General features: G+C 42.2%; 1 protein-coding gene across 1 annotated transcript in view; it reads left to right on the top strand.

The window, feature by feature from the left end:
- The window catches only part of MUSK (muscle associated receptor tyrosine kinase), a 58,004-nt gene extending 43,959 nt beyond the window's left edge, over positions 1–14,045 (top strand). Inside the window, exons 12-17 of the mRNA XM_030968562.1 lie at positions 267–355; positions 697–856; positions 2,129–2,318; positions 2,647–2,838; positions 10,063–10,211; positions 12,045–14,045. Coding sequence (XP_030824422.1) covers positions 267–355; positions 697–856; positions 2,129–2,318; positions 2,647–2,838; positions 10,063–10,211; positions 12,045–12,721 — 1,457 coding nt within the window. The 3' untranslated portion in view covers positions 12,722–14,045. The remainder of the gene's footprint in view (positions 1–266; positions 356–696; positions 857–2,128; positions 2,319–2,646; positions 2,839–10,062; positions 10,212–12,044) is intronic.
- Positions 14,046–19,596: the final 5,551 nt, after the last annotated feature.

Genomic DNA, 19,596 nt, shown 5'->3' with positions numbered 1-19,596 from the left:
GCAGCTCAACCATCATAGACACATGGCCTGATTTCTCAATCTGAGAGAGCTGCAGTGCCCAGATTTCTGCCTATGTATTGAGTGTAAAATCCATTGGAGAATAAACAGGAGGCTAAGCAGTACCCTTCCTGTGTTGTCTAATCCTTCTGTGTGCTTCACAGCTGTCAGATGGTCTTATGTAACAACATGAACTTTATTCTTGTGAGTCTCTGCTGCAGGACATGGTCTGAAATGCCTTGACCCCATGTTTTTTTTTTCTCTCCCAGGGACTTGCTACAGTGGCAATGGCCAGTTTTACCAGGGCACAGCCAATGTCACAGCATCTGGCATTCCCTGCCAGAAGTGGAGTGATCAGGTGAGCGTCAGTGTGAGATCCACCAAAAGGAGAGCTGTACTCGAGGCTTGCTTTTCCAAGGAGTTTCTCAGAGTCAGGCAGCCCAGTCTCAGTGAAAGGGATGAGGGGGGAACAAGTTGCCTTCATTCTTGAGCTCATTTTATAATCTCATCATATTTCAATCTGCAAGTTCCCCTTACTGTGTCAAGATGTGTTCTCTGTCATTTCAGGCGACCGAAAGGCTGTTTCACCAAAGGCTCTGTCTTGCTTCCCTCCCTTGGGTTTTCTTTTAATTTTATTTTAATAATAATAGCATGGAAAATTATGCTGAAACACTAATACAACTTGCTTCCTTCTCTAAGGCTCCCCATTTGCACAGGAGGACTCCTCAGGTTTTCCCAGAGCTGTTTGATGCTGAGAATTACTGCCGCAATCCAGGAGGTGAGAACGAGCGTCCCTGGTGCTACACAAAGGATCCAGCTGTGACCTGGGAATACTGCAGCGTGTCTCCCTGTGGAGATGGTAGGCAATTGCACTTTGTGATTTCTGCCACTGTGGCTGTTTCTTGGCCATGCAAGGTGTTTGCATGCTGCGTACATCAATCTGTTCTGTCCTCTGGATTCAGCTAGTTCTGGGTCTTCTCACAGATTCATTCAGCATCTTTAATGAGAAGGTTTAATGTGCCCCATGAAGAGGGGAAAATGAAGACAGACAAATCTAGCACCTTGCAATAGGTTAATATAAATGCTAAATGAAGTGAAATGTCCTGTGGTATTCTGAAAAATTGATTTGTCACACTGTTTAGAAAGTAGGGCTTCAGGCTGTTTTTCCTAGGTTGTTTAGTTTAGGGTGATTTTTTTTCAGTAATACTGTCCCGTCCCCCGCCTCTCCCCAGCTTGCCCAATTTAAACTAAAAATAAACCAAAAAAAGACAGAAACATCTTTGGGTTTTGATGTAGAAGCCAAGTATTCCTGTAATTTCTTGCTCAAAAACAGACAAATTTTTGAAAAATATTTCATCCAAGATTCCCAGTTTCTGGATTTCAGTATTCAGAAATAAGACTGCATTTGGAAACTTCTTGCACAGGGAATAGCGGTTCTATGGACATAAGTGAACACAAGTAATTTTCAGTTTAGCTGACAACTAAGAAGAAGGAGAGTTTAAATTTCTTTCTGTTCTCAAACACTCCATGCAGAGAACAGCATTTTCTAGAATATCTCAGAAAGTACTCCACAGGTAGTTATGTAATTTTTTCCCCTAATAATTTAGCCAAGTGTGCTTTAAACTAGTTTTTCAAGTTTTCCCCATAAAGACACTGAGATGCAAACTGTTGGGGGTAAGAGGATATTTCGGGAAAGTATCACTCTGTACTTACTTGGTCTTACACTCCTCCCTGCAGATTCCTTTTAGGACACATGATACATTGTGGTTTACATTGTGCACCATTGATCTTTCCCACTGCAGACATTACTATATTTGAATACTGTTGAGACTATCAGATGTGACCTCCCATTTGTAACTCTCTCAAATATTCTATACCAAAACTGTGTTCCCAGCTTAATGGGAACTATATATTGGTCCTATCAGATCTTGGATTTTCACTCGTGGCAAGCACAAATGGGTTTTGCTTCCTGCAAACCAAGCTTCCCTAGTATGGTCCTCTCATGTGGTCATAGGTCTGTATCTGTAGTGTCAGCAATTCCCAGGGTGACAGGCTAGCTCCGTAAACTCCTCTTAGAGAAAGCTCTATAAACTGGCAGAGGCATAACCCTCTGATTTTACTTGCATTACAGCATTGTTATCCCTGGGAACAAGAAAACCAAGTGGAGAGACTCTAAATCTTCCCCCTCCTCCTCCATTTTCCCCTACATACTCCATGACTGTTATCATCTCAATCATCTCCAGCTTCGCTCTGGTTATGATCTTTGGCATTATCACCCTGGTTTGCTGCCGTCGTCGAAAACAGTGGAAAAACAAAAAAAGGTAAAGCTTGGAACTTAATTCAGTGCAAGAAATGCTGCTTTGGAAAACAGGCTTTCTTGTTTCTGAGAGAAAAGTCCTGTGAACACCTGTGAGGGCACAGCAGCCCTCCCTCTGCCTGTGTCAGTCCAGTGTTAGTTCTGTTGAACTCCTGTGCCAGAGCAGAAGGTGGTGACTAGGAACATGGACACCTGCTGCAAGGTTCCTTCAGTAGCCCTGCTGCACCTTCCTTTTTCATCCTGAAATAAATAAGCTCAGGAGGAGATGAAGCTAGTTATCTCCTGATTGAGGGCTGTGCACACACTGACCAAAAATCTCTCCATTGTTTCAGAGAGTCTGAGACACCAACTCTCACCACTCTGCCCTCTGAACTGCTCCTGGACCGGCTGCACCCCAACCCCATGTACCAGCGGATGCCTCTTCTCCTCAATCCAAAATTGCTTAGCCTGGAGTATCCCAGGAACAATATTGAATATGTGAGAGATATTGGGGAGGGAGCATTTGGGAGAGTCTTCCAAGCCAGGTAAGCAGTCTCTTTGTGGGTCTTTGTCTGAAGGTACTTGTGAAAAATCAGCACTGGAAATCATCCATCCATCCATCCATCCATCCATCCATCCATCCATCCATCCATCCATCCATCCATCCATCCATCCATCCACTCAAATGCATGTGTACCAAATGGTACACAACACTCAGGTTTGAATAATTGTTTTTGTTGTCCACTGCTATCTGTCAATATTTGTTAAACTTTTGCTACAAATTACTCTTTTCTACTCTATGGTAGATGTAATGCCTTGCTGACATACTAAAGTCTGGTGTAAAAGTTCAGCTGAATTTTGCCAAGAGTACCACCTGTAATATGTGACCTATTATGAAGTTTTTGCATTTCCCAGTATTTATGAGTTGTCAGTGTGTGGTGATGTCCATTATAACACCAGTACTGACCTGTGTAATTACCACAAAGTCATTGCATCATGCCACAGTTCAGTCCAAACTGAATTGCAATTTGATTCCATGGCAAAACCAAAAATCCCCTAAAAACCCTCCCAACATAGACCGGGGGCGGGGCAGAGGGGGGATGGGCATATGGTTGTGTGTCTGCAGTGTCCCAGTTTTAATGGAAAATGCACAACCCAGATTTGCAGATGCTCGTGGGTGAACGGAGTGGCAAAAGCCAGAGTATCTGCAAAAGTGTACAAATTTTTAATAGTAAATTACATGCCTTCCATGGAAATACCTCTTTTATTGTCCTTGACCTCCTATATAAGCATAGGGTAGTGGGTTTTGAATAAAGGGGTAGTGTGAAAAGGAAAGGAGACAAAAAGATGGATTAAAGATGGAAGGAGAAGAAAGAAAGAAAGAAAGAAAGAAAGAAAGAAAGAAAGAAAGAAAGAAAGAAAGAAAGAAAGAAAGAAAGAAAGAAAGAAAGAAAGAAAGAAAGAAAGAAAGAAAGAAAGAAAGAAAGAAAGAAAGAAAGAAAGAAAGAAAAGAAAAAAAAAAAAGAAAGAAAGAAAGAAAGAAAGAAAGAAAGAAAGAAAGAAAGAAAGAAAGAAAGAAAGAAAGAAAGAAAAGAAAGAAAGAAAGAAAGAAAGAAAGAAAGAAAGAAAGAAAGAAAGAAAGAAAGAAAGAAAGAAAGAAAGAAAGAAAGAAAGAAAGAAAGAAAGAAAGAAAGAAAGAAAGAAAGAAAGAAAGAAAGAAAGAAAGAAAGAAAGAAAAAGGAAAGGAGGAAAAAAGAAAAAAAGAAAAAAGATCAGTGGTCCTGGCTCCACCATCAATTCAGCTGACAGAAAGTTTATGGTCCTGGGGCACATGTGTGTCTAGGCTTTGTGGGGGTACCTTTTTATAGTAAAATTTCTGTGCCCTGGAGCTAATTTCCTCACTTTCTATATGAAGTGATTTATCATGGGCAGCCCCTTCTTCCAGACCTTTCTGGAAATTATTTAGGGGCTTTGGGGCCTTGGATGTTGTTGATCCCCCCTTGCAGTCCATTCCCACCTACTTCTCAGCCTCATTCCTGCACCTCAGATGCTGTTGTACTTATCTCCAGGAGCCAGAACAAGGACACGTGTCTCAGAAAAATGTTGCCCTACCTCTATATGGCCCCTTTCTCCTGCCATAACAATCCTTGGCTGGCTCCATGGCTGTCTGGATATCAATGTTTGAGTAACACATATAAATTCCCTTATCTCTAGACTTCTACAGTGTCCCCTTTAGTTAGTTTCTCACTTTTTATTTTTGGAATTTGCAGCCACTGTTACCTGTTTTAAACCTAAGATATTAGATGATAGCCCAGTTCTGATAATATCATGGGAGGTGAGATTGTGCACTTTTAAAAATGTGAAAAATCTTTAATTGACAACCCCAAAAATGAGGACGATGGAAGATACCTAGTTTTTCTTGACAGAATCCATAATGTCTGCAAAACAATCTGGACAATAATAGTTTCCTCCTAAAGTCCCATCCCCAAATTTGTAGAAGAAAGTGTACAGGCTGCATAGCTCCCTGCTTAGTCAGGGCAGTACTCTTTGTCCTTTGCAGTTAACAAGCATGGGGCATGGCTGATTTTGTAGCTGTATCTAGAGTAGTGTATGATGACTTCAACAAAAACCCAGGGAAGCATCAGAGTCCCACCATGAGCCAAGATCTGCTTGGAGAAATGCTTCTGTTGACTGCCAAAGAAAAGGGCTATCCTTGCAAAAAGGATATCCTTGTAAAAAATGTAGGTATTTGTAATGTTTATAGTTAAGCTGTTGATGTACCTGCTAGAAAATTAGTTCTGTACAGGTTAGACATGTTACAGCTGGGAAACAGTTTCAATAGCTGTGATGGATTTTTTTTTTTCTAATGAAGAGATAAATTATTTCTAATGGAAGAAAAGCAAGCATACTTTTCCTTTTTACAGAGAGAACTAAAAATAACAACATTCAAAGGGTGCACAGTGGGATTGTCACAGATGCTTAGCCTGTGATGAACTGTTATCCTGGATGGCCAAACACATCTGAGCTTGAAACAAGAACACAGCTATAGAGGCTGCACAACAGCTGTGGTTGGGGCACTGCACACCAGGGGCACAGGGCAGGTCTTGTCCCAGCCTCAGTGCAGTGCTCGGGGTGCCCTGAGGGGCATCACCTTCCTGCTCATGCTGCAGGAGTCTTCGCCTGTGTGCCAGCAGGACAGGCATTCTCCCTCCCAAGTGCTGCTTTGGCCCTGCTCTGGGAGCTTTAATAAAATTTGAGTGCAGCACAGACCTTCTGAGCTCGAAATGACTTTCATGGATATCAAGAAAGACTTCTCAGAGGGCATTCAAATGTCACAAAAGTGCCAGTTAAGCCAGTGCCAAAGTGGTGTAAAGACCTTTTATGTGGATTTCATACACTTCAGCACTGTACTTCCTTTCAATTAAGCCTTTTTGTTATTGTCAATGGAAACTGAGAGAAAGAGACACAGGAGAAGAAAAGAAAGTATTACATCTCATCTAGCATTTGCAAAGTGAGAAGTACCACATCTTGAGAGATGCCTGCTCTCTCTGGCTCAGGGAAGGAGCCACAGACATATTGCTTCTTAGGGACCTCCTTTGTTTATTACCATCTCTATCAAAAATGCCTCCAAGGCTTTATAATTCCTTATAATAAGGTATTGACATTTCTGTGCACCTCTGGCAGATCAGTGCAGTCATAGTATAAGCTGTGTGTTCATCCAGGTTACTGAAATGATCAAAACTCAAATTATTGCCTTCCCATCTCAGAAGGATAAAATGTACTTTCCTGCATGTGTTAAATGGACATCTCAAGCTAAGTTTAGCAATCCTCTTACTTCTCCTGCTCTCATGTTTCTCGCTCTTCTGTAAACACAGCTCTGCACTCAGTGCCAGCGATGCCTTTGCCAGTTGGCTGCTGTGAGTCCTGATTCAGTGTTTACTCACTCTTGGGTCAAGCAACATGTTAGGACAGGAAGTGTCTAGCTATCATTTACTAGCTTCTCCTGAAAGGCTACTGTCTTCACCAGGAACAGCTTCACACTTGGAAGGACAAGGAAGTAACCATGCTTAAAACAAAATTCAGGACCAGGTTCAGGTCTGTCCCAGCTAGGTCTTTGTGGCTGATTCTCCTTCTGGGGGGACCATGCTGGCCCCACAAGACACCAGAGCACCAGCTCTGTGCAGTTCAGCGCAGACCAGCATGCAAGTTTTCTTCTAGAGCTGGAGCTGTGTGGTCCAGGCAAACCCTGAAGATCAGGGTTGCCTAAAAGCCTGGATGTGGAGTCTTTGCTAGAAGGCCGGTATGGAGGTTTTGCTAGTAGACTGGTAGACCTACACCACAAATGCACAACATGCTGTACCTCCTTAGGGATAGGGCTGTTCCTAAGGTCAGAGTTTCTTGACAGAAGTCTCCTCATGTTCTTTCCATCTGCAAAGGGTATTTCTTTGACCAGCTGTCTCATATATAGCTGAAAAATAGTGTGGGTGTTAATTAATAAAAAAAAAACCAAAAAAACCCCAACCTTCCCTTCCCCATCAAAAAGCAGCTCCTGCTGATTCAGGGCAATCTCCTGCTCACATATTAACTTAACCAAAGAATAAGGTAAAGGTAGGCTCCCACCAGACTCAGTAGATGTTAATTACATTATTTAATCATCTAAGAGAAGCTGCCCAACTGTTATGGTGAGCAAGATGGGGACATGACACAGTCTCAAATAAAGGTTCAGACTGCTCCTCATTTTTTTCTACATATTTGGTACTTGAAATAAACACAGGCAGGAGATCTTTCTCCTTTTTAATGCCTTTATTAAAAGCGATCAGCTCGGGTGGGGAGAGCTGATGGGTCCGCGCTCATGCTGCAGCTGCTCCCACGAGTGATTGGGAGGAGGAGGAAGAGTGCAGCTTTGTCCACTGGTCTGTGGGCAGAGCTGGGGATTCCTTCCTCACCAGGGCCTTGGGAAATCCCTTGCTTTTTGGTTCAACATTTGAGGTCCTCTGTCTAGCCAACATCTTAGGTTAGGGTGAGGTACAAAAAGGCCTTGGCAAATACTGGATTCTGTTCCTCATGTCTAGTCATCACTTTGATTCATCAGTTTTGTGTTGGCTTGTTGTTTTTAGAGTTTTTGGCTTGGTTTGGTGAGGGGTCTCTCCCATTGCATGCTGGATCCGATGTCGTTTGCATGCCGACTCGATGTCCCTTCCCCTTCACCGTCTGGGTGCTATCGTCTAGGAAGCAGCAGGGTGTCCCTGGACAAAAGGGGAATTCTTAACCATCAACAACCGGTAGTTAACGAAAACAATAGGTTATTACAATAACAACAGGTTATTACAATAACAAACAGTTAGAACTCCACCCTGGCAGCAGCTAGCCCGACTCTGCAACCTTTTAAAAAGACGGGCAGCTTTTTCTATTCATAACACTGCTTAGAAAGGAAAACCTGACTGGGAACTTAAGTCAGACATTCTCTAGACAGGCTCAGAATGAAATTCCTAGCTGCACCGCTGGTTAGTTTAAACAGCATGCACTTAAATGCCAATTAATGCCTCTGGTGCACAAATGTATTGGTAGTGAAGCAGGCAAAGGACTGTTGCTGTTCACCCTGTGCACGAGCGCTGTAAATTTCTCCTCCTTAATTGCAAGAGAGATTACCTAAGGTAATTTCTTTTGATGCTTCCCAGTTCTAGGAGAGAATTAACCTATTTTTCGAAAAACACTCCCCCTTTTGGCCCTCCAGCTGAATTCTCCAGGTTCAGAGGCAGCTGTTTCCCACTGCTACCCTGCAGATGTGTCCCTATCATTTGTGCAAAGACTGTCTTTAGGGCATCAAAGGGGTCAAATTTGATAGCTGTCTGACAAGACTTCAGACAGTTCCTGCCTCTGTGCCAGAGCAGTGTGAGTTTCCCAGGCCTGCTAAGAACTGTACTGCATCACCATGAGCTCCCAAAGGTGAAATTTCTGGCTTTTGCCTGAGGGCCACTTAAAAGGCATTGTCCAGCTTAACCTCACTCGGCTACATTTAGGTTAGTTTACATTACAGAATTCAGTGAAATTGGGTGGCTGAGTGTGAGTTTCTGTCTCCAAAGCAGGCAGGACTGAGCTCTGTCCCACCCCTGCTTTGGCACAGTGCTGGGTCTGCTAGTCAGAGATAAGTGGTAATCTCTGAGACTATTTGGAAGATATAAAGCTGTCCTATTTTTACTTTTAAATACCCTATTGCTTTGTTCAGTCTGCTGCTGCTGGCTCTAGTGCTGAGAATTGACAGCAGGTGCTTGTACTCCTCCCCTCCTACTAGACAGGGAGCTGCTGCCAGCACGGGTGAAAAGAAGGAAGACATTGTGCTGTAATGGAGGCTGTAGCAGACAAGTGTGGGGCCTGATCCTCTGCTCTGGCATGCCAGAACTCCTTGCTTGAGTGTCTCAGCTGTGATCCAGCCACCTCTGATTCCTTTCTTGATGGACACCCTGCCATCCAGTGACATTTGACATTTACAGCATCCAAGCGCAACTGTTGCAACTGCCACGTGTCTGAAGTAGAAGACAAGGAAGCTGGAAGTTTGCTTTGGAAATTGGAGTCTCCTCTAGGTGCTACTGAGCAATAAAATATCCTGGCATTCAAGCAACGGGAGGGCAGTCAGGCTGGTGTAGCAACATGACACATAAATGGGCACCACTCCCCATGGGCTCTGGATGGTTACCTGTACGTAATGTGTGCTACCTGCAAGGCCCCCGGGAAGAATTTGTGCAGGAAACAAAATGTACATCTGAGGTTTGGTGCATGTTTGAAGAGTGGAAAGTTACTCTTCTCCAGCAACAGCTACCCCTAAATCTTTGGCAAGCCCAAATAATTAAACTTGTTGAGGGTTTCCTATCCGCAGGGAATCCTGTGGATAGGAAAACAAGTCTGTTGCTCAAAGTCAGGATTCTGTTTCCCAAGGATTTGTGTCTATAAATTTTAGTTGAAGATTCACAAGTGTCAAAACGTGTGTATTTACACATTAACTTGTTCTTCAGACAAGGCACAGGTTTGCTTTGTTCCTTCTGTCCTGTCACGTGTTTCCACAAATCTTGAAGGAATATAAATTGTTTTCTAAACCTCAGCTACACCACATTAAATCTAGCTGAAATTAGCAAATGGTTTTATAACTTGTGAAAGATGCATACACATGCCACACACACATACACAGAAAACAGTATCAAAAGGCTATTTTCCTTACAAAACCAAGGGAATACACTTCCTGTAATTGCTACTTTCACTCTAAGAGTAGCCAGATATACCAAAGTCACCACTGTGCCAGGTATGGGAAAGGAGGGTCTTTAATCAATAAAAAATAGGCTATTTTTAAAATAGGTTTATTTTTAACTCCACTGTTACACCCCAAAAGTGAATTGTTTAGACTGAAGAGCCCATCCTGTCTCCATTAAGTTTATGATGTGATCTCCAGCCTAGGGAGCAGTTGTTTCTTACCAACCTGTTACTTATTTATGTCTTTACCAGACATGGTAATGAGCCTATAAGCAGAAGACCAGTGATCAAAAAAAGTTATATTGAATTTAGTACTACCTGAACCAAATTAAATGCCTCTATAATATGCAATACATATTGCAGTCCCAAGAGATGAAACTGTGCTTTAAGGCTCCTTCTGTTGGTTCTGGGGCCTTCTCCCTTTTTTTTTCTTTTGGTCAGCCTCTCCTTTTGCATCAGAAACAGAACCTATATTTAGTGTGCATGTATTCATCACTGATGGTTTCCTTTCTTACCTCTCCTTGCAGGGCCCCAGGGCTGCTGCCGTATGAACCTTTCACCATGGTAGCAGTGAAAATGCTGAAGGAGGAAGCATCTGCAGACATGCAGGCTGACTTTCAGAGGGAAGCAGCTCTCATGGCAGAGTTTGACAATCCAAACATTGTCAAGCTTTTAGGTATCTCAGTGAGGCATCCTGTTGCCTTAACAAGATGGTGCATCATATCAAAACCTCCTCATGCTGCACTGGTTATACTGCTGGCCATCTTGCTGCCTAACTCTGTTTCCAGTCTAATAACATTGACCCAGATGTCTTACAGGGAAGATGTGAACTTCCTGGAACTGTGATTTATTTTGTGGGTACTGGAAAGAAGAAGCACAAGTCTTGTTAGTTTTATAGGTCCCACTTACTATTATGATGTCTGAACACTTAATAGCATTAAAAACCACAAAATTAAATTAACAAAAAAAGCCAGCCAAAAAATGGCCTCTTCCTTTCCTTCCATTCTCATCTGAAAGGACATCCTTCTTTGTTGGATTTTTTTTAGAAAGTCTTGATGCTGAAGCTTGGCTAATAAGGCACTTTCTGAGAAGAAAGCTGCTGACAAAAAATATTCTTTTAGAAGATTGTAATTTTTTTTTCTGAAGTAGATGCTGCTGGTCACTTTTATCTGGCAATACTGCTCTAATTTGTTGTATACAAATCTGATTCTCATGAGCAGGGGCATTTAAGTTCTTAATTTATTTCAGTAGGAAGCTCCAGAACATTTTGAAATGGATAAACCACATTTTTGGGAAAGCTGGGTTGATACAGATACTTTGGCTACAGAAATGAAAAGCAGAAAGAGCACTAAACTGGACTAAACTTTGTGTTTATTGTTAACACATTTTAGGCCAGGAAAGGACAAAGGTACAGGCACAAACTAGTACCAGATCATGGGGCTCTGGAGAAATAGCCACATTGTTGAAAACAGCTTAAATGATAAATCTGTCACATACACTCATCATGCTTGTCAGATCCTGATGTCATCAGACTGGGAACAGCCATTTGTTTTTCCTCAAAGATTCAAATATTAGGGCATCAATCAGAATTTCAGATTTCACAGTAAGTTGCATCACCAATTGCTAAATGATGACCCTAAGAAGGCAAAACACATACATTTTAAATGTTGGCCTTTGCTGGTTAGCATTCTAATGATAGGTGCACAAATATTACTGTATGACTGTATGATCAGTAAGGCTCATGGAAGTGTGGTTAATGCTGGCCCACCAATAAAGCTGATAAGGTGCCAAGCATGCAGGACTGCATTCTACACCTAACAGACATGGCTAATGCCTCATTTCTGCTGTCTGCTTTGGTTTGTCTTTCTTTCATTTTTGAATATCTGCCATGCCAAAAGTAATTCCTCAACCAACTTTTTTTTGCATCAGTTATTTAAAAAAAAAGAAGAATCCATAAGGGCAGGAGTTTCCTTGCAATTCAAGAGTTCCACTGAACCCTTGAACATGCCCCTTGTGAATACTTTTGAAGCCTTCCTGCATATGTGTCACCCCTACAACAATATTATTGTTGTTATAATACAACAATCACAAAAAATAAAAGAACTAAAAAATAACTTGATCAGAACTTTAAAAGTTACTTCCTGAAAGTCCTTGCAGTTGCCCCTGGGAAGAGGCAATACAATACTTTAGTTAATACTAACTTAAGTAGGATGGCTTAAGTTCTGCATTAAACTTAGCTCCAAAACTCTGAGTTTTACCCAGGATGTTGTGAAAAATTTTGCATGCAGGCATGTGCATGATTTGTAACATCACCTATGGAGCTCATAATCAGATCCCTGATGAAGGAGCTTGAAAAGAGGCAGCATGGTGGATGGTATTTGCATGGTCACCTCTCTCTCTGCATTGTAGAAAGCCTGCCTTTTGTGTAAGCATTTTTGTGCTTTGTGGCTTTTGCACGGCAGAACTCTCTTTGCTGCACAAATGACCCGTGTGGTGTGTCCCCTGCCAGGCGTGTGTGCGGTTGGCAAGCCGATGTGCCTGCTGTTCGAGTACATGGCCTACGGGGACCTGAACGAGTACCTGCGTGACCGCTCGCCCCGCAACCTGTGCAGCCTGGCGCAGGGCAGCCTGGACACGCGGCTGCGCCTCCCGAACCCCCTGGCGCTCTGCTGCACCAGCCAGCTCTGCATCGCCAAGCAGGTTGCTGCCGGCATGGCATACCTCTCCGAGCGCAAGTTCGTCCACCGGGATTTGGCCACCAGAAACTGCCTGGTGGGGGAGAACATGGTGGTGAAAATTGCAGATTTTGGTCTCTCAAGGAACATGTATTCAGCTGACTATTACAAAGCAAATGAGAACGATGCCATCCCCATCCGCTGGATGCCCCCTGAGTCCATTTTCTACAACCGCTACACCACGGAGTCCGATGTGTGGGCCTATGGGGTGGTGCTGTGGGAGATCTTCTCCTACGGCATGCAGCCTTACTATGGGATGGCTCACGAAGAGGTAATCTACTATGTGAGGGATGGGAACGTCCTCTCCTGCCCCGACAATTGTCCTCTGGAGCTCTACAACCTGATGCGCCTCTGCTGGAGCAAGTTGCCTGCCGACCGGCCAGGCTTTGCCAGCATCCACCGCATCTTGGAGCGCATGTATGAGAGGGCTGTGGCCAACATGTCTGTCTGAGGGATACAGTTCCCTCCCTGTCTCCTGTGTCCACCTATTTAGACTGACTTGGACCAGCCCAAGAGCTCCTGATCAATGGTGGCTTCACACAATATCTCACTCAGGGAGGAGAAAAGAGCTTGTTCCACTGCCAAACAAGAAATACAGACTGTATCCCTTTATGCACCTCCTTGAGCGGGACTGTACCTCCCAAACAACAGGGTTGACCTTTAGCCACCAAGACAGGACTCCTCAGGTTGGTGAGAGGGCTGGTCATACTAACTCAGTACTTAGCATTTCCAGGAGTAAAAAGTTGCCCAGGGAAGGCAAACTAATGTTTCTTCCTAAGCACTGTTTCTTCCCTTCCTAAGAGATCCCACCATGCCCTTCTGCATTTACACTCTTGGCTTTTACCTTTTTTCCCTCTTTCTCCTACATTTTCTAGTATTATTTAAAAAAAAAAGGTTGCAGAGTTCAATCTTCTTTTGGGGATACCATTTATTATGTTATTTTTGCATACTGTTTACTATTTGGTGTTTGCATACTCAGTCCTTTTTGCAGAAAAAGGATGTTTTTGGAGCCATAGGCCACTTTCATCTTACTTTTAACTTTCACTCTCTCTCATTACAATAACACTGACAGAGTCAAAACAGGAACCTGCTGGACCACTGGCAGCCACTTGCATCTTCTGTTACAGAGACAGGCAAACTCCTGTCGAGCATGACACTTTCTGTTTTCCAGTGTGGGATGTCCAGAGTCACGTTCCCTTGATGTTTGTTAAAGTCTCATCTAAAACCTTTCCTTAAGCATTGCAGCACATCTTATCTACCTTCCCCTGAAGCAACAAAGCCATTTGTTGCTGTGGGAGAAATTCATCCCAAAGGCCTGGTGCTGCACCTCGCAGGCATCCAAGGTGTATTTATTTGCCGCTGCCCATTCCTCACCCATGCCAAAAGCAGAAAGAAATGAATCCCTTCTTGCAGAAGCATGGCAGGTTGTATTAATTACTTATTTCCTTTTCCTTTGCAATCTTTGCCTCCTGTTTCTTGTTTCCTTTCCTGACAGATTCTCCTGTATCTGACTGCAATATTTGCTGGCCACCTTTCCTTGTGCTGCAGTTTAGAGATAGAGAAGTAAGAAAGGTGGATGTCTGCCACAAGTGTCCTTCAGAGACTACCTGTCAGTTAGGAGAAGGTGGAGAAAGTGGGTGAACACAAGAAGAATTGCAAACTGTCCATCTACAGGGCAAAGATGAGACTGCCTCGGTTACACATAGCCTACAGCCCATCTCTAAACACCACATGTTTCTCTACTAAAAGTTCTCCAAATTGTAACAGATACTTCAGTGCCTAAGTAAATTTTATTCCTCTGGTGAGAGGTGTAACCTCTTAGCTCCTTGTGGAGTGAGGAGCAGTTGTCCCAGAGCCCCATTGCTGACACAAAATGTAGCCTGAGGCAGGGATGTGTATTATGACTATAGAGCAGGAGTGCAAATGAGTGTTTTAGTGTGGCTTCTGTAACTTGGACAGACTGGTTTAGCCTACCAAGAAAGCAGCAGCAGAGAGCAGCTATGTATGGTTTCTGAAAGGTAAGCTTGAAAAGGTCCATGAACCATTATAAAGAACAGAACTGGAAAGATCATACTTTCCTCTGCTGCTCTCCTGTTTGTTTGAGGTTTTATTTTATTGGATTTGTTGGGTTTTTCTCACATAACCATAGTTTGTCCTAATTGCAGCCACAACAGCATGATTTAATGTTTTCAGACCACTGGTGTCAACTTCAGTTGGAGCAAAGAACTTGCAATTACCAAAGACAATGGCAAGAAAAGAGGTCTGGGCTGCAAAACGTTTAAGTACTAAAATGGTATCGGCACAGTGAGCACAAAATGGCCAGTGCTGTCTTACTTATTTAGCAGTCACACCATCATGCTGCTATCACACTACAGTTTACTGAGGTTTGGATGCTACAGACAAATACCCTTGAAAATGCCAAAGAATTTCAATAAATATTATACTGGAGTTCCTTGTATAGCTCCTGTTATTGCTTTATGACCACCTCGCAGTGTGCACTGTTGAATTTGTTAGGTTGTATCAGCTCCCTGTCTCTCTTCCCTGTTTTGAGGAGGCAGAAGTGAGGAGGCAGGCCTGGAAGGATGGGGGTGATGCTGAGCTGAGTCCAAATATACAGCCCAGGACTTGCATCATCTCTGTAATGGCGGGGGCACATTCAAGATCCTTGCAGTGCTCAAGGCATCAGACATTTTGTAACCCCCTTTAGAGAGGGCAGGGTCAGAAGCTGTGCATGGGCAGTGGTGTGGGTCCAGGTACCCAGCACCTCGTCTGAAGCTGGAATGATTCTTACACTAAGCAAAGCACACAGTAACACGTGCAAAATCTGCACCATGTGCTAAATGTAAACAAACACACCCATTTACAGTCTGGAGGACACTCTGCCTTTCTGCCTTCTAGGATCCCAGTGCTGCTTTCAGTTGTTCATTCTCCCATTTCCCCAGGAAAATGATTTCAAAACCAGTTTTCTTCTTGTTAGCTGCCTGTAATGCCACATGCTAGGAATTTTCACTCACTTTCTTTGTGAAAGAGAGACTCCCATAAAATTGGAAGTGTAGCCCTTTTAATCTCATTTCCCTAGCCCAAATGCTTGTCTCAGTGGCCCCCTTTTGAGGATAACAGTAGAAAATTTGTTCTTCCTCATGCAGCATTCCAGCCTTTGCATTATAAGCATGTACTGAAGTGTGAGATAGTCAGTGTCTGCAGGTCAGGAGGGGAAAAACTTCCTTTCTTGCAGGAGGAAAGAGATCATTTGAAGACAGACTCGGAGAAGCTCTCAGCAGCAGGTTCTCCAGGGATGGTAATCACTTCTGCGTACTGATCCAGCAGGGGGGCTTAGCACCTAGATAGTGTTGTACTTGGAGGATTAAATTGTAGCAGGACTTCTGCTGCCTTAGTGTGTAGTGGATTTTACCATTTCCTTCTGCTGTATGCTTTTCAGCTTGCTAGGAGCTGGAGGTTGACTGCTTTCATGACATGCCTCCTTTCACAGATGTTTTTTCTCCTCCTTATGTTTAAGATTCTGCTGTCTTCATTCTATGTTACAGTGTGTTATGCCAGATTCTTCTAGACTTTCTGTGCAATTATCATGTAACACAAATTTTTTTGAATGGGAGTAAACAAAGGGATTATGAGAGAGCAGAAGAGCAAGAAAAGATTTTTGCTCAAAAAGTTGCTTGGAAGCAAAAATATTTTGCTTTTCTAGTTTGGACTTATAATTCATGTGGAGAGAGAGGACGAATCAAAAATGAACATTTTTGTGTTCATTTTAGAACATTTGAGTGCTGCAAGGTAGAGAACTTTTCTACATTTAATTCTGTCCATACTGGCCCAAAAAATATGGAATGCTTCATGAATTTTTCATGTCACCCTTGTGCAGGGACCATACTAACATATGAGTTTAAAATGAACCTTTTTGGTGCTTTGGCTCCCATTCACACTGAGAGCAGAGGGAGCCAGCAATCTGGGGCACTGGATGAGAACCCCAAGAAAAGGACTTGCAGCACATTTGAAGTACCCATTCCCTTTGCAAGTGTGCTGCCTTGAGCGCTGGCAGCACATATACATCTTTATCCTTGGTGACATATTGTGAAACCTGACCAACAGAACAACACAGACATCCTTTCATGTTCCTGTGCCCTTATTTGACTGTTGCATTTAAAATGCACTTTTATAAGCATAAATTCCATAATTGATTGGACACTGTTTACAACATGATCAAATTTGGTTCAGATCCTCTCAAACACTTTGTGGGCTAAACGTAACTATCTCATCTCATTTACCCAAGGGAATATACTAGTTATTATTCTGTGATTGTTTGTTATATCTTCATAAATGATGGCTTTGAAAGACATCCCTAGCAGAGATGTACATTTCTCATTATCTCAACCTGTGTAACTCTTGCGTGCAATATTTTATAAAATAAAGAGACATTGAAAAGGATAATACTAATTCTGTTCTCTCTGTTCTCTTCCTTCTCCAGCATGGTGTTGGGGTTTTTGCTTTTGTTTTTGTTTTTGTGCTTTTTTTCTGAAAATGGATGGTGTTTCATTTCACTAAAATATCTTTGTTATAGATATTTTGTTTGTGATTTAAAGCTAAAATCACAGTTGTTATACTGTTATATAACAAACACAGTTGTTATATTGCAGTAATAAATTACCTTTTGTGTGCTCAAAAGCATGTGGTTTTGGTGGGTTAAATTTGGTGGGTGCTGTAGGAATACATTAAAAAACTTTACATTATGAGAACACATTAAGGGCTGGACAACAGAAAGGAGAATGTTTTTACAGCAATGTAGATTGGAGTCCCTTTATGACTATTCCAAAGTGTAAGATGCCTCACACAGATGGCAATGACATCTCTCTCCCTCCAAATATCTGCTGGTATTTGTGGCTGGATTCTGGTCTCACCCCTAGATGTGTGGAATTAAAGTGTGATATAAAATCAAAAGGGAATTGAGTTTGCAGTTTGTAGAGCACAGCTGAGCAAAGTTTCATGTGGATGGGTTTATCTAAAAGGCTAAAATTTGTTTTTTCTGCATATGATCCTTGAAGATGAACTCACTCAGTAAATGTATGGGAATTTTAACTATTTAAAAATTAATTGCAAATCTTTAACAATTAGGAATGGGGAATCAAACAAAACTTTCTGACTACAATTAGTCAGGCAAACCAGGAAATACATTCTTTATTTCTCTCTCTTCCCCCTATCACCCTCCCAATACAATCTGAAGAGTTCTCTGCAAATCTTCTTGCTAGAAACCTTAGGGAAAACAGTGTTTTGTAAATATTGTCCTTGCTGAGCAAGTCATTAATGAATTAGGAAAGGAATTATTTTTTCATCCTCTCAGTCAGGTTGAACCGTATTAAAGGGTTGATGTGCCAAGTTTTTCAAGGCACAAGAAGAAGTGATGCACTCATTTCCCACCACCAAATGAATAGACTTTTGAATCTGTAGAGAAGCATTTTTCTAGCCTGGCTAAATTTGATCCTATGACAGAACCTGTTATCTTCAGCAGTACAATCGCTGCCAGGCTTCCCTCCTTCCAGCCCTTTTCTGAGGTCACCTGAACCAGACAGCACAATGAGATGTCCCCAGTGCCTTGAGTCACCCTGAGTATTTTCGGTAATTCAGCCATCCTGCATGAAACAATGAGAGTAACTTGTGGCTGGGAAAAGTAGAAGCATGTAATAGATAATTTAGTTTTCCTTGACTTTCATATGTGATTTTGTAAATGCATATCCTTGTCTTTGTGTAGGTGTGGGTGGAAGAGGGTTGAGGAACCTTGCTTTGTGGGGAGGGCAAAAGGGATTTCACTCAATCCTCTATGCAAATTCCTTGTTGTGTCTTTTCATTCATTTAAAAACTTTGCATCTTCAGCTAAATGTAATGACATCTCACTTCCTCAAAGGAAAGTCCTAAGAAGCCTTTTCTAAGTTTCTGTCACTGCAGTGACGTGGGAGTTACTGCCCCTCTGCTGCTGGTGTGGAACTCTGAAGTAACATGAAACAGCTTTTCATATTTCATAAAGAATCCAGAGGATTTCTGTGGTGTTCAAATGTAGGACTAGGATAATTTTATTATTATCAAGAAGGAAAAAAATAAAAAAAAGCCCAACCCTATCAATTTACCTATTCCACCAAAACCACAGAACCTATCATAATAATATCATGGACATTTTACAAGTGTCTCAACCTTGGGACAGAAATTATATACTCATTCATTGACAAATCTTTAGAAACTCACCTTTTTATACAGTGCTGCTGTGCACAGACAAGAGCATTCCCTGGAGCCCTCTGTCCATATTTAGTGATACAGTGGCCAGTTGTAACTGTAGGGGAGCATATGAGGAGTTTGAATCTGCCCTTAAAACCAGAACTAGCAATTTTCTTCAGTGCTGGAGTGGTAGCCCTTAGCAAAGATCATACTTTACACCACTGACATATTCATGTGTTAACAGATCATATAATATCCCACAAATTTAGTATTAAATAAATAAGAGTTTCATCAGCAACTGATAGACAGAAGATTTTATTATAAATTTGGACCAAAAAGCAATCAATTAATTAATTTAATATATTTATTGAAGAAATATTTTTCTTCTGTCTGCTGGGATGCTTTAAATCTTTTGCCAGTAATAGGCCAGTGTGCTTACTTTGACTGTGAGATAACCACACCATACATTTCTACTGGGCATGAGTGAACACGTTGAAGCACTTGTATGTTTATCTGCCCTCCCCCATGGCTTTTATATAAAAGAGATGTTACACTTTGGGAGTTTATATAGGCTAGCTAACTTTTATGTAAACAAAATACTTAATGGAAGAGGGGATCTGTGCAGAAATGAGGAGTGCCAGATGAATGAATGGGGGTTATTCACCCTCTGGATGTTGAGATCATATTGTGCTAAATTTGACTTCTTATTTAAAGCAGTGCTAACTTCAAAGCAGTGACACTGAAGAACAGGAGGGCTTTGGTTATTGTGAAGAAGGGGAACTTCCCGTTTCTGGCTGCGAACAGATGGGATGATGTGGGACCACTACACAGGAAGTGCAGCAAGGAGCTGAGAAGCACATTCCTCAGCTGAGGAGCACACCATTTTCCTGAGGGACACAATACCAGGCATAGTCAGTCCCATGCCAGATTAGCTTAGATTTGGCTGAGATTTATTTGCAGTGCTTTTGTTATTTTTTCTTCTGTTCTGGAACACAATGAGATCTCTTGATGCTCACGCTGCAAGACCCTGAACTCTCCACACCTTGTGCCCTTCTCAAGGCAAGCAGCAGGACAGCCTTGTTCTCTTTCCTTTCCTTCCGGCAATGCACC

Source organism: Camarhynchus parvulus, chromosome Z, assembly GCF_901933205.1.
Source record: "Camarhynchus parvulus chromosome Z, STF_HiC, whole genome shotgun sequence".
Classification (NCBI taxonomy): domain Eukaryota; kingdom Metazoa; phylum Chordata; class Aves; order Passeriformes; family Thraupidae; genus Camarhynchus; species Camarhynchus parvulus.
Note: the sequence above shows the minus strand (reverse complement) of the source record. Positions and strands in the feature narration are given on the sequence as shown.